Source organism: Gopherus evgoodei, chromosome 2 (assembly GCF_007399415.2).
Source record: "Gopherus evgoodei ecotype Sinaloan lineage chromosome 2, rGopEvg1_v1.p, whole genome shotgun sequence".
Lineage (NCBI taxonomy): Eukaryota > Metazoa > Chordata > Testudines > Testudinidae > Gopherus > Gopherus evgoodei.
This window is the reverse complement of record NC_044323.1, coordinates 84,857,906-84,873,196: the sequence shown is the minus strand read 5'-3', so window position 1 is coordinate 84,873,196 and position 15,291 is coordinate 84,857,906. Positions and strand designations below refer to the sequence as shown.

Below are 15,291 nucleotides of genomic sequence, written 5' to 3'. Positions count from 1 at the left end.
AAATGCACGTTCTACCACCATTCTGCACTTGCTCAGCCTGTAGTTGAACAGCTCCTGACCACTGTCCAGGCTGCCTGTATATGGCTTTATGAGCCATGGCATCAAGGGGTAGACTGGGTCCCCCAGGATAACTACAGGCATTTCAACATCCCCAACAGTTATTTTCTGGTCTGGGAAGTAAGTCCCTTGCTGCAGCCGTTTAAACAGAGCAGTGCTTCTGAAGATGCGAGCGTCATGAACCCTTCCTGGCCATCCCACGTGGATGTTGGTGAAATGTCCCTTGTGATCCACCATTGCTTGCAGCACTATTGAAAAATACCCCTTGCGATTTACGTACTGGGTGGCCTGGTGCGCCGGTGCCAAGATAGGGATATGGGTTCCATCTATGGCCCCCCCCAGTTAGGGAATCCCATTGCAGCAAAGCCATCCACTATGGCCTGTATGTTTCCTAATGTCACAACCTTTTGTAGCAGCAGCTTAATGATTGCTTTGGCTACTTGCATCACAGCAGCCCCCACAGTAGATTTTCCCACTCCAAATTGATTCCCGACTGACCGATAGCTGTCTGGCATTGCAAGCTTCCACAGGGCTATTGCCACTCGCTTCTCCACTGTGAGGGCTGCTCTCATTTCGGTATTATGGCGTTTCAGGGCAGGGGAAAGCAAGTCACAAAGTTCCATGAAAGTGCCCTTATGCATGTGAAAGTTTCGCAGCCACTGCGAATCGTCCCACACCTGCAAAACTATGCGGTCCCACCAGTCTGTGCTTGTTTCTTGGGCCCAAAATCGGCGTTCAGTGCGTAGAACCTGCCCCATTACCAGCAGGAGCTCCAAAGCGCAGGGGCCCGCAGTTAAGGAGAATTCCGTTTCCATGTCCTCATCACTCGTTGCCGCGCTGCCGTAGCCGCCGCCTCCTCCTCGCCTGGCTTTGCAGTTCATGGTTCACCATAGACTGCACGAGAATGCGTGAGGTGTTTACAACGTTCACGATCGCGGTGTTGATCTAAGCGGGGGTCCATGCTTGCAGTGCTATGGCGTCTGCACAGTTCACCCAGGAAAAAAGGCGCAAAACGGTTGTCTGCTGCTTTCACTTAGGGAGGGGTTAGGCTGTATCCAGAACCACCCGTGACAATGATTTTTGCCCATCAGGCACTGGGCTCTCTAACCAGAATTCCAAGGGGCGGGGAAGACTGCGGGAACTATGGGATAGCTGCGGGATAGCTACCCACAGTGCAACGCTCCAGAAATCGATACTAGCCTCAGACCATGGACGCACAACGCCGAATTAATGTACCTAGTGTGGCCGCGCGCAATCGACTTTATACTATCTGTTTTATAAAACCGTTTTATGTTAAATCGATTTTATCCTGTAGTGTAGACGTACCCTCAGTAGAGAGTGTGTGGGTTGTGGAGCAGGGGCAGTGGTATATTGTGTGGGGAGTAGGGAGGAGGCTTAAGTGAGCTGTGGTCCATTTGGTGCTCAGATGCAAAGCAGTATCAGGCCTGGTTAATACTTGGATGGGAGCCTGGCTAGGAAAATTCCAGAGTTTGGAATTGTTGCCTAGTTTCTCTGTTTTATACCTAGGCTGGAAACGGTCTGGGCTTACCGGCTGTTGTACCATTTGCTGTCAGTTTTTAAAATCAGTTCGTCTTTTCTTTTTCCGTTTACTTTTGCTTCCTTTCTTGTCTGTAAGAGGAGGGCTTTAGCAATACCTGTCATGGGACGGGAAGGAAGCGAGGCCTTTGTTTGAAATGTGGTTCTGTGGGCTGCTCGCGCGTTCACTCTCCTCCCTGCGATAGGTAGCAGCAGTTCCCACTGGGCCGTGTGCTAGGGCGGTCCTAGTGGAAAACCTGGGCGGTGTGGCTGGGCCTGGCCCGAGCTGTGCGTACGAGCTGGGATGTTGCACTCCTGCAATGCGTACCCGGCGGGGAGCTGGGCGGGGACGCTGCAAGGCCATCAGCTGACTCCGTAGAGTCAGGAGACTCGGCTCGGGCTGGGTTCCAGCGGCCGCGTGTTTTGCAGCCCCTGCCGGCCATGCTTCGCTTTCTGCTCCGAGCGGCCGGGCTGGTAGCGCTGCTTCCCGTGGGGCTTGGCGCAGCTGTAAGTATGTCCCCGGGGAGTCGCTCTGCTCTGCTCGGGGCTCCTGTGGAAATGGGGAATGGCCCGCAGCGTTCTCTTGCGCTGGGGCCGGTGGAGGGCGCCCTGCGGGCCCTGAGCTCCCCTAAGGGCGTCAATGACTGTGCAGGGATCGGGGGGGGGGGGGGCGGAAAGCACCCACTGGAGAGGAATTTTGGGGCCCCATCCCATTTCATTTTATTTACACATTGCAAACATTGAGGCGGGGAGGGCGGGTGAGCTGGGGCTTCGGTACAGTTGTTTCCTCCCACCCCCTGCTCAGGGCTGACTGCCAGGAGGTGGGGGTGCATGAGTTGGATGCATGGCAAGTACTCATGCTGTCTGCACTGTCCTCTGAGCACAGATTCAATTTTGTATCGGGTGGGCTGCGTACAGGGTGCAAAGCATGTGGAACAGGGTAGTCTAGGGGCAGCTATGACTGTGTTTTCAGCTGTAGTTTCTGAGGACAGGTGTGTCTGCCTCTTGCCACTCCTCAAGCTGTGCTGATGTGGAAAGGGGCTCTCTAACTCCACTCAAGCCCAATAAGGGCCTGATGCCTGAGGAGATTGCAGGAGCCTAGTGCTCCTTTATTCAGCTTGTTTGGTGGATGGGATAGATGCAGGTTATTTAGGCCTTGTCTACGCTGCCACTTTACAGCGCTTGCAGCTTTCTCATTCAGGAGTGTGAAAAAAACCCCTGCTGAACACTGCAAGTTTCAGTGCTGTAAAGTGGCAGTGTAGACAGTGCACCAGTGCTGGGAGCTATTCCCCTCATGGAGGTGGCCTTTTTTAACAGCATGGGGTGCTGTGATTACACAGCAGCCACGGCAACGCTTTAACATTGCTAGTGAAGACATCCTTAAATATGGTTACCTTTTTTAGTAGAATCTTGCTCACTTTCCTCCTCACTTGGTTATGGAGCTTTGATTCTGACCTTTTTTGAGACCATGTTTACAATTTTTCTTAAAGCAAACAGATTTTGTGCTGTCTGGCTTAGTGAGACACTTAGGGTATGTCTAGACGGCAAGTTTCTGCGCAACAAGTCATACCATTTTTATTAATGGGCTGGAATTAAACTGCTGTTGCATGCCCACCCTGTGCTCCTTGTGATGGTGGAATGCATGCACATTAGCAGCTCTTGCAACTGCAAAGAGAGCAGTGCATTGTGGTAGCTATTCCACTGTGCAGCTGGCCCATAGGGTGCTTTGGGAAGGGTTTGCAATGCCTCATGGGGCACAGTGTCATATGATGCAGGTTTCCAGATCCCGTTGTTCCATGGACATCCTACTGCATTGCCAGTTGCTTTTCAACTGAAGGGTGTGTGTGTGTGTGGGTGTGTGTGTGTGTGTGTACGTGTACGTGTACGTGTACACAGAGGTGGGGGGAGAGGTGTCAGCAGACAGCAGCAGGAAGCAACCAGTCTCAAGGCAGGGAGAAACCCTAATAACAGCTCCCGCCTCCCTCCCCAGGTCGGGAGGGGCGCAGGTCTCCGACAGAGTTCAAAACAGTGAACAGAGCAGCCACAACTCTTCCGGAGGCCAATTTACAGCACACAAAGCAATCGTGTGTTTACACTGCTGGAGCCTCTGTGCTTTAAGGCTTACAATTTTTGTCAAGGTGGGGTTTTTTTTTTGTGCAGCACTGCAACTGAGGACTTTTTGTGTATAAAGTGGTTTGGCAGTGTGTACACCTTGAGAGTTACTCCGCAGAAAGCTGCTTTGCTGCGCAGTAACTTGCCAGTGTAGACAAGGCCTTAGTTTTGCTCATTGCTTTCTGAACTCTCATCCACAATAGAGAGAAAATCCAGGATATCCTGAAAGACATGAATTTTCATTTAAAAAATGCCCCCCACCTCTTGGCCTATTTTAGCCTTTATTATTCAGAATCTGTCTTGACAAGTTATACATTAGATAACTCTAGATCTTAAATTGTCATGGTTTAATTTGTTTTTGTGCTGTTCTGCAGTTGTCAGGGCTCTGGCACCATCAGACAACGTACCACGTAGAACACATTAGTTTACTAGTGTGGGTTGAGAACGGGGAAGTGTATCTGTCTTTTCTCTGCCATTTTTAATGTGCTTTATCATGCAACTTGCTCTTTCTATATAGATTTGCATCAGATTGCATCCAGTGTTACACAGGTCATGTCTACATCTAAAATTTTGCAGCGCTGGTTGTTACAGCTGTATTAGTACAGCTGTATAGGGGCAGCGCTGCAGAGTGGCCACACTTACAGCAACCAGCGCTGCAAGTGGTGTTAGATGTGGACACAATGCAGCGCTGTTGGGTGGCTTCAAGGGGGGTTCGGGGAACGCGAGAGCAAACCGGGAAAGGAGACCAGCTTTGCCGCGGTTTGCTCTCGCGTTCCCCGAACCCCCCTGCAAACCGCAGGGAAGGAGACCTGCTTGCTCGGGGGTTCGGGGAACGAGAGAGCAAACCGGGAAAGGAGACCAGCTTCGCCGCGGTTTGCTCTCGCGTTCCCCGAACCACCCTGCAAACCGTAGGGAAGGAGACCTGCTTGTTCGGGGAACGCGATAGCAAACCGCGGCGAAGCTGGTCTCCTTTCCCGGTTTGCTCTCGCGTTCCCCGAACCACCCTGCAAACCGCAGGGAAGGAGACCTGCTTGCTCGGGGGTTCGGGGAACGAGAGAGCAAACCGGGAAAGGAGACCAGCTTCGCCGCGGTTTGCTCTCGCGTTCCCCGAACCACCCTGCAAACCGTAGGGAAGGAGACCTGCTTGTTCAGGGAACGCGATAGCAAACCGGGGAAGGAGACCAGCTTCGCCACGGTTTGCTCTCGCGTTCCCGGAACCACCCTGCAAACCGTAGGGAAGGAGACCTGCTTGTTCGGGGAACGCGATAGCAAACCGGGGAAGGAGACCAGCTTCGCCGCGGTTTGCTCTCGCGTTCCCGGAACCACCCAGCAAACCTCTGGGAAGGAGGCCTGCTTGCTCGGGGTTCGGGGAACGCGAGAGCAAGCCGGGGAAGGAGACCAGCTTGATTACCAGAGGCTTCCTCAGGTATGCTGGGATACCTGCTTATTCCACGGAGGTCAAGAAAAGCGCTGGTAAGTGTCTATACTTGATTACCAGCGCTGGATCACCAGCGCTGGATCCTCTACACCCGAGACAAAACGGGAGTACGGCCAGCACTGCAAACAGGGAGTTGCAGCGCTGGTGGTGCCCTGCAGATGTGTACACCTCCTAAGTTGCAGCGCTGTAACTCCCTCACCAGCGCTGCAACTTTCTGATGTAGACAAGCCCACAGTCTTGCTAAAGGCCTATATGAGTTGCAATACTTAGGCTTAAGGTCTGAATGAAGAGTACAGTTGGAGTTCCAATGCAGCATTTCCTCTGAGTTTTTGTGTTTGAAGTAAACCCTTAGCATTATTTTAATAGTCATCTGTTTTAATGTTGTATACATATTCTAAAGAATGTTAACACATATTAAAAAGCAGAATAACTCCATGAGGAGTTTTGGTTTAAACTGAAAGCAGCTCATAACACAGTACCTGGTCTTTTTAATTATCTTGAAAAGCAAACACAGTTTTAAACTTTAAATAATCAGTATCGTGGCCTCTCGGCTTAAAAATAAAAGGCGAGGGGAGAGACAGAATGTTGTCAGGATGCATATAAAAGGGGTTTATTGAGGCAGGGTATAGACAAGGTTGGTCTAAAGTCAGGGGTTCTCAAACTGGGGGTTGGGACCCCTCAGGGGATCGTGAGGTTATTACATGAGAGGTCATGAGCTATCAGCCTCCACCCCAAACCCCACTTTGCCTCCAGCATTTATAATTCAGAAAGGGGTCACCAGTACAAAAGTTTGAGAACCACTGGTCTAGGTCTCAATGGCTCTTTAGCTCCCAGGCCAAAACTCCGATTGATACAGAGTCTCCATAAATCCTGGCCTAGAATGTGCAGGTGTGGAAGGGACTGAATGTATATACACTAAATATATAATGTTCCTTTAAACTAGCTTTCAGAATTCCGCTCAGCAAAATGAGTAAACTATCATCTTGAGAAGTGCAGGCCTGTATTTTTTTCAGCCTGGGCTGGCAAATATTCATCATAACTTTACCGTGCTGCCTTAAAGGGAGTTTTGTGCATATGCATGTCTTATTTTTCCCCCTATGGTTCTTCTAAAGAGCAGAAGTCAGGGGTGAGATGTGGGAAGTGGTTTCCATGCTTTGTGTTTGTGCTCCAGTGATCCTGAATGGATGAAGACTGGAAATGAATGATTGATGGCTATGTCATTATTCTGGGGTGAATATAGTCACCATCATGGGTCAATGATTTTTTTTGTTGAGTTCTTGAGACGGCAACATTATGTACCACTGACACTTGCTATCATGTAATGGTGTGGTGTTGGAATGGAGATGTTGTTGTGTCAGGGAAGCAGATTAGGTAGTGAGTGCAAAGTGTTAACTACAGCTGTGTTTCTTCGATGTAAGCAGGGGCTGGTAATATTTTATTAGTTATTGGAAAGCAATCATCACTATATGATTTGTGAGATAATATCCCAAAATTGTGAGGAGAATTCTTATTACTGGTTTAGCATTCACAGGTTTTTGTGATAACTTATCAATGGGAACCTTGAGGATGGGAGATTATAAAGATCAGGACTGGGTTGTCCGAGTTCTAAATCATTTTTATTCTAAGTTAATAAACCTTTTATAGCTATCCGTGCTAGTGATAGTAGTCTCTTCACCGACCCTGGTGTCCTGGGAGGTGGGTGCCAAAAAATACCTCTCTCTGATTTCTAGACTGGGCAGGGGGGATTGTATGTCTTAATATAAAAAAGCTGATGCTGGTTCCTGGTTGCAGGCCAAGCTGACCAAGAAGTCCCTTCACAACCACATTCTAACCTACTGGAAACTCATATAGGACAGGAAGGTGCAGGGACTGTCAGTCGGTAAAGATGATCTCCTTCAAGCAACTGCCGCTTGAAGCAAAGGCTGCAGTGGCTGCTGGAGTTGTCTTCTTCTCCATGATGATATCCCGGACCTTACTGGCAGAGCAACTTGCATTTGGTACACAGAGGTGGCTGCGGAGATTACAGATGGCACTGTTTGTTAATGTGCTGATGCTCATAGGTTCTCTTTACATCTGGAGATGTATAGTGACCACATTCTACAGGCTTTCAGCTGCTAACTCCTATTGTTTCATGCCATGGAAAATAGCTGTGTTAATATTTCTAGGTTTGGCACACTCTAGCTTTTTTACATTGCTGTTTCTTGTTGCAGAAGAGCCCTATTTCTTTTCCTTAGCTTCTTACACATGTCTAGGAGCCTATATAATCCTTATTTTCTTTCTCTTCACTCTGGGCTCTGTAGAGCAAGTTTATAAACTCTTAGTCAGCAGAGATGCTAAGACAAGTGGTATCAATAAGAGTAGTAAAACTGTCATGAAACCTGTTTTGGTTGTTATGGTGACAGTTGCACTGACTGCCCTTGGGTTGTTGAATGCCTCCCAGCCTCCTGCAGTGACCTCAGTGGTGATTCCTGTTCACAAACTGCCTTTATCCATGGACGGCCTGAAGGTGGTGTTGCTATCAGATATTCATCTGGGACCCACTGTAGGGAAGACTAAACTTGCAATGGTTGTGCAGATGGTCAGAGCTTTAAAACCAGATATCACTGTGATTGTAGGTGATCTGTCAGATTCTGAAGTGATGGCCATCCGACCTGCTGTCGAACCTCTTAGTGAGCTTAATTCCCCATTGGGAAATTATTTTGTCACTGGAAACCATGAATATTATACTTCTGATGTCAACAACTGGTTTGAATTACTGAAGTCCTTTAACATTCATCCACTCCACAATGAGAATGTGAAGATCTCTTCTCCAAGGAGCAACAATGATTGGTTCTGTCTGGCTGGGGTTGATGATATTGAGGCTCAGGTGTTGCGCTATTCTGGGCATGGCATGGATTTAAAAAAAGCCCTAGTCGACTGCAGTGCTGATCATGCCATAGTACTTCTGGCTCATCAGCCACTGGCTGCAAAATGGGCTCTCCAAGATCGGCCAGACATAAATTTGATCCTTTCTGGCCACACTCATGGTGGGCAAATATTCCCTCTGAATGCTGGTGCCTATTTGCTGAATCCCTTCTTTGTTGGCTTGTATAAAGTTGGGCAGAGCACTTTTGTATATGTCAGCCCAGGGACTATGTATTATGGAATTCCAATGAGGCTGGGCAGCAGAGCTGAAATAACAGAGATCATCCTGCGCTCTCCCTGAATGGTCTGCCAACTTACAAATTCTGTGTCTTCTATCAGCCAGTAGAAGTGATGGTTTGACTCACAAGCCCCCAAGCCAAGTCCATCCCTGATATAACTCTGGGGAAGTCAGTGAAGTTAGAACAGTGATGGACTTGGTTCTGTAAGTCTGCTGCTGCTTTTTGTTCAGAAAGCACTATTTCTTCTGCCACATAGGTAAGCTTATCAAACACCCATTGCAGATAAGTGGAAATGATGAACTCATCTGATTGATTTATTATTTGTGCTATTGATATGTTGCATTTTAACGATATCACCGTGAGATCAGTGTTTGGTTTCAAGTGTGCTTACTGTGTATATTTAATATCTGTAATCTGTCATTAATTCATATTCCATTTTTCACTTGTTTGTTGGCATCTGATGGAGTGCCGCCTAACTCATGAGGATGTGCAGTTCACTCACTGAGAAGCGTGGTGAAACTATGGATGCAAATTTTGCAAAGTACTCTACAAAGTCTTCTTTGAGGTCTATCGAGTCATCCTACTATGGGAAGTGAATGGGGTATTTGCATGTGATAGCAGGAATTCTGTTTAATTTTTTTATAGGGGGGCCTTTATCTCAGTTGGGTACTGTGGGTGCTTCTGCAGAATGACCAGTAAAGTAAGATGCCCGTGCTGGGGTTGCCAATTATGGTTGGACATATTCTTGGAGGTTTTCTCACATGACATAAACTTTAATTAAAGATTAGTTTTTAATTTCTGGAGACTCCAGGACAATCCTGGAGGGTTGGCAACGTGCAGCCCTATGCATCTGTTTGTTTAAAATCTACATAAAAATCAAAATCATAAGAATTGGAGAGACTTTTATAGTGGGGAAGGGTGGAAATAGCTTCTTTGTTTTGCCTAAATGTAACCAGTCATCCAGTGAGTATCTAATAACGATATTATAAAAGGACCACTGTTAACTTAAAACTCCCACTTCAGTGTGAGCATTCAGCACTTTACTGTTGGTATGAGCAACACTTACGCTATGTCTACGCTAGCCCTTTTGTTGGTAAAACTTTTGTTGTCCGGGGGTGTAGAAAAAAATACCCCCAACGAACATAAGTTTCATTGACAAGCGCTGGTGTGGACAGCGCTATGGTGGCGGTAGGTGCTCTCCTGCAGACGTAGCTAGCACTGCTTGTTAGGGGTGGTTTAATTAAGCTGATGGGAGAGCTCTCTCCCGTCGGCACAGAGCGGCTACACAAGAGACCTTACAGTGGCACAGCTGCAGCAGTACAGCTGTGCGCTGTAAGGTCTCTAGTGTAGATATAGCCTTAAAATCTACACTTGAAAAAATTGGAGTGCAAAAACTTTTTTTCCCAGTTGTATTATTTGGGTCAGGTTAGTTGGTTGCTTTCCTCCTTTCTGTTTTGTGTAGGTTTTTGTTGTTTTTTTTTAACCCAGCAACTGGGAAGAGAGAGAATTTTAAAAACAAAGCAGCTGTGACTCAAAGGAAAGGTATTTAGATTGTAAATCAATATTTGCCCATGACCAGAACTAGATTAGATAGCAAGTACAGCAGAACCTCCGAGTTATGAAAACCTCAGGAGTTGTTCAAACTCTGAAATGTTCTTAACTGTGAACAAAACATTATGGTGGTTCTTTCAAAATTTTACAGCTGAACATTAACTTAAAACAACTTTTAATACTATGCAGAAGAAGAATGCTACTTTTAACATGTTTTATATGAAACAAGCACAGAAACCGTTTCCTTACCTAGTCAAATCTTTTTTTAAACTTTCCTTTTATTTATTTTTTTTAGTAGTTTACATTTAACACAGTACGTATGGTATTTGCTTTTTATGTCTGGTCTCTGCTGCTGCCTGCTTGTGTACTTCCGGTTCCAAAATGAGGTGTGTGATTGACTGGCCAGTTCATAACTTTGGTGTTTATAACTCTGAGGTTCTACTGTAACTTCTGTTTGTGTATAGAATTCCTAGTGCCCTGACCTCTAATTGTTCTGCTTTGAAAAAAGATGGCTGCCTTTTTGTGCATCTCTTTAAAGAGCACTGTCTAGCGTTCGAATCCGTGCTTCAGTCTGGTGTGTTTCTTAGTGCAATTTAATATAGCTAAATTAATAATTGTTTGGTTTTTAATATAAATAAAACCAGGTTTTTTTGGTTCTCCCACATTGTTCTAGGACATAAGAATCAAAAATTGAAGTGGAATTAATTTGTACTTACTGTCCAAGCTGACTGAAGTGCAAAAATAAGACTTTTTTTCACTCTTTCCCTAGGTGTACTAATCTGAGATGCTATTAGTAATTATAGCCAAGGGATTTTTAATGGCTTAATCTGACGGTGTCCCTTTAACTCTCTAACCGCATACAGGATTCTCTCTCCTCATATAAGCACTGTCTAGATGTTTCTCTACTCTGTTCCCACCCACCAAAACTGTGCACCCTCTCGTTCTTGACAGTTGGCTCTGGGCAGATCAACATCTTTATTAAATCTTCCTGTGCCTCTGTCTAACTCAGATGGCCTCCGTTATTGGAGTATCTGAAACACCTCACAATCTTCCTCACATCAACCCTGTGAGAGTAGAGAAGTTCTAGCAGATGAGGAACAGAGACAGAGGAAACTTGTGGCAGAGATGGGGAATTGAATCCAAGTCCCGAGCTAACCCCCTAACCACTGAACCACTTCTCCCCAGTTTCCCAGTGTCTAAAACAGTGATAATACACTGCACCTTCACAAAATGCTTTGTATTTATGGAGTAGCTGTCATCTGAGGATCCCAAAACGTAACTTGACCCCTATAGATATCATTCAATTTTTGTGTGTATGCCTTATGTTTCTCTGACTGCTCTTTCCCTGGCTGACTTAGTGTAGCTGGTACCTGACCAGCATGAATTGTGTAGATAGCCCCCAGTGATGGGTCAGTGAAAGCCCTGAGTTAAAATCCATGTCTCCCACTCGGTAGTGCAAAGCATTCTCTCTTGGCCGCGTTTTTTCTAATCATTAAATTATTTATGAGGATTGTTGCTATTGTTATACCAATATAATAAAAAACAACAGGATCTTATTAAGAGGGATGAGGCAAAGATGCCACATTTATTGCAAATATAATAATAAAGCAAAAGACAAAAGTAAACAACGTTGTTTGACTAATTCCTATTACTACTTATTCCTTACACACACACACACACAATCATTCATTCAAGTTCTGTATAGGTGTTATAGTTACCAGCCTAGAAGTTGCTCATGCCAAGTTACTGGCCAGGTATCTTGGTCATGAGGATGGAGCCGAGTCTGTGTCAGATGCACCTGATGCTCCTGGAGGCTGGTAGCAGAACCAGAGACTCAAAGTCCTCAGTCTTTAGAGCTCATTCTTATAGGAATTAATTCCCATGTTACTCTATGGGAGCTGTTTCATCCTGCTGTTGCTGACTCAATCAGCAGATGGCACATTCCTGGTGGCTTCACATTGTCTAAAGTGGCACATTCTTGGTGGCTTTACACTGTTCAAAGTTTGTGTTTTTCATCCTTTCATGTGATGGGGTGGATCTCAATTTACCCTCCTGGGGTTGTCTGGTGGTCCACTTGACACATTCTTCTGCCAATGGATACTCCCTTTCTAGGCTGGCACCTCCCTAACCATTCATTCACATCAAGCATTCATCAACATACATTCCATGTCTTAACCATATTTTAATTGTACTGTCTCCACCACTTTTGGGATGTGTGTTAATTCCTATGAGATTCCCGGCCCTGTAATCACAGAGGGTGGGGGTCTGTTTGTTTACATTGTATCAATTACAGCTTAAGACTAGCATAGTGTTTACATGAAGAACAAAGTCCAATTAACTTGTCACAGGACAGATACAATCAGTGTTTTCTGCAGACAGGAACTTACACGTTTTAATGTAAGAATTAAAAGATTTTTGTACTCGGTGAAACTGGGGGGTCACTGTCACTTGGGGGAATCACTGTTAGTACCTTCTTTAATATCCCTACATAATCCCCCTTTTGACACTACGATATGTATATAATCATTAGTGTCACTTTCTTTTTAACCTGTTTTAAGAGAAGGTACTGTGAGGCAACATGCGTTTGTGATTCCAATTTAGCATACATTCTTTTTATCTGAAAACACATACCAATTATACAAATACAATTTAATATTAAGACTACTATCAAGGGGCGTAGCATTACTGATAGGATGCCAGTGGTAGTCGGGGACCATCCAGAGAATATATCAAGCCAGTGGTAGGTTGTAGTTTGTTTCTCTGCGGTGGTAATTCGTAACATGTCCCCATTGGCATGTATAATATGAATAGTCCAATTTCCTACTTGGTCATCTGTTCTAAAAATTTGTTCACTTCTTTGCTTTTAATTAGGCCATCAGTAAGGTCTTGCCATCTAATTCCAAGGTCAACGAGAAGTCGGCCAGCTCAGCTATTAGTGTTAGCTGGGACTTTCTGGCCGTGGTAAATAGTAAGTGTGATTTTTAGTAAAAACAGTACTGACATTGCATTTACATTCATCTACTTGGGGGCCACTAACACTCTGCCCCTTGCTCTATGATCTTTACAATAGTTGTTGTCATGGTAGGGCACAGGTGATCTGTTGCAAACAAACCAAACAATTATAACCAGTGTAGCAGAGTGGATCTCTGTTCCTGCCGTGAAGGGGTTAAAAACAGTCCCGGGAAAGGGGCTGGGGCTGGAGAAAGCAGCCCTTTTAGGCTGGGCTGATTGGGGAAGTGGCTGCAGCTGGGGGCCACACCCCAAACTGAGTGACAGGGCCTAATAAGAAGGCCAGGGAAGCCAAGGGCAGACAGTCTCCCTCTGCCTGTAGAGGGAGAAGGGCCTGGCTGCAGGGAACCAAATAAGGTACCTAGGGTAAAGCAGGGCTGGGGAAAGATAGTGGAGCTCCTGCCTGGAAAGCCCCAGGCTGCGGCCTAGAATAGGGCCAGGAGGTACTGGGGTTGTAGGGTGCAACCCAGGGGTAGGCCAAGGCAGCAGGTCCAACCCCCTTTGCCGATGATGAGACGCTAATACTGCAGTTTGCCCCAGGGTGTGGGGCTAGCTAATGACTGGGCAGTTGCCAAGACCCTGAGGCAAAGTGAGGATAGAGGGTGGGGGGTTCGCAGGGAGGGGAAACCCCTAAGGAAGGGTTTACCGCCAGGGGGCAGAACCCCACATAAAAGGGGCACCGGGGTCGGACATGGGGCCAGTAGCCGAAAGGCTGATCACCGGCCTGCAGAGGGTGCTCCGAGCTGGAATTTGAGCTAATTCTCAAAGCAACCAGTAGGAGGTGCCCTCTGCAGGCCAGTGATTCGCCTTTTGGCTACTGGCCCCGTGTCCCTGCCCCAGACCCCAGTGCCCCTTTTATGTACCAGGGGAAAGAATTGTGCCCAGGCCTGGAAGTTGTCCAGTCTGAGGAAAAAAATTACTGAAGCATTTCTGATGGTGAGATTATCTGTATTCAGTTTGATTAGACATAGGTTTGCGCATTTTATTTTATTTTGCTTGGTAACTTACTTTGTTCTGTCTGTTACTACTTGGAACCACTTAAATCCTACTTTCTGTGTTTAATAAAATCACTTTCTACTTATAAATTCCAAGTATATATTAATACCTGTGGGAGCAAACAACTGTGCATATCTCTCTATCAGTGTTATAGAGGGCCAACAATTTGAGTTTACCCTGCATAAGTTTTATACAGGGTAAAATGGGTTTATTTGGGTTTAGACTCCATTGGGAGTTGGGCATCTGGGTGTTAAAGACAAGAACACTTCTGTTAGGTGCTTTCAGGTAAACCTGCAGCTTTGGGGCAAGTAATTCAGACCCTGGGTCTGTGTTGAAGCAGACAGGTGTGTCTGACTCAGCAAGACAGGGTGCTGGGGTTCTGAGCTGGCAGGGAAGGCAGTGGTAGAAGTAGTCTGGGCACAATTGGTTGGCAGCTCCCAAGGGGGTTCTGTGATCCAACCCATCACAGTGGTCAGTAGGGTTCTGTACGATCAAATTTTTGTAGTGTTTGTTTTTTTCATTTTTTTTTAACTTAGAAAAGTACGAACAAAAACTATTAAATGAGGCAGAAGTCCTCTGGAGGACAAAGTATATGATCCTGCAGGGTGGATTTGATTTAAATAATCAGTCAGGAAGACTTGATTTAATCATGGTTTCTAAATAAAAGTGCATTCTTGTTGGTTGTTATAATCTTAATATATTCTTCACAACTCAGAAATAGATGTAGGTTTCATTTTTAGAAGGTACACACTATACGTTTTTAAACAGTGACTTATTTTGGAAACTTTTCAGATGTAGTTTTACAGCTATATCAGAAAATTAATTGTTTGGTTATTTCATTTACCAAAGGTAACTGAAGCAGATACTTATGAAGTCAGTTCACCTCTCAATATCTCCAGTTCAACAAGTTAATCATTAATATTTGGAGGATCTTTCTTGCCATGCTGTATTAGGAGAACATCACTAGACACACATTTAAATTGTTTTACTTAACTTTGTTGTTTTAGTTAAATATTTTGGATTTTTTCTTCAGCAGCAAACATAATATTTTAACAAAACAAGCATATGTCCCTCACTTCTCACATTTATCTCCAGACTTCTTCTCCTTGTCCAGATCTGCTCCGCCCCCAACAATCTTCTATTTATTGAACTTTTTGAAACTTTTACACTTTTTTAGAGAGGTAAGGGATTGACTTTGTGTACAGAAATTTGCAGAGAGACAACAGAGTTGAGGTCTGTTGTTTCTTACCTCTCTCTATATATTTATCTATTTATTTAAAACCATTTTTGCTGTTAACAAGCATGTTACCTCTGGAGACAGAAATCCACAGTTTGAGAACTGCAAAATTCAGCATCTCTGATAGTATCTTCTAGACCAAGCACAGAGTCCCATTGGGTGGATAGAAAGATTAACCTAAATAATCTGTACGAAGCCTGTGCAATCCCATA

The 15,291-nt window shown here is 45.4% G+C and overlaps 2 protein-coding genes across 2 annotated transcripts in view; both read left to right on the top strand.

Moving 5' to 3' along the window:
• Positions 1 to 2,013: 2,013 nt before the first annotated feature.
• TMPPE (transmembrane protein with metallophosphoesterase domain) lies at positions 2,014 to 11,412 on the top strand. Its single transcript, XM_030551219.1, has 2 exons — positions 2,014 to 2,100; positions 6,935 to 11,412. Exon 2 carries the CDS (start codon positions 7,029 to 7,031, stop codon positions 8,346 to 8,348), a length of 1,320 nt encoding a protein of 439 aa, XP_030407079.1. The 5' UTR covers positions 2,014 to 2,100; positions 6,935 to 7,028; the 3' UTR covers positions 8,349 to 11,412.
• The window catches only part of GLB1 (galactosidase beta 1), an 82,295-nt gene continuing 69,021 nt past the window's right edge, over positions 2,018 to 15,291 (top strand). Inside the window, exon 1 of the mRNA XM_030551218.1 lies at positions 2,018 to 2,100. Within this exon, the coding sequence (XP_030407078.1) occupies positions 2,035 to 2,100 (66 nt within the window). The 5' untranslated portion in view covers positions 2,018 to 2,034. The remainder of the gene's footprint in view (positions 2,101 to 15,291) is intronic.

Bases quoted from the DNA above. Each gene is read 5' to 3' on its own strand.
- TMPPE (XM_030551219.1), top strand. From the start codon at position 7,029: ATGATCTCCTTCAAGCAACTGCCGCTTGAAGCAAAGGCTGCAGTGGCT.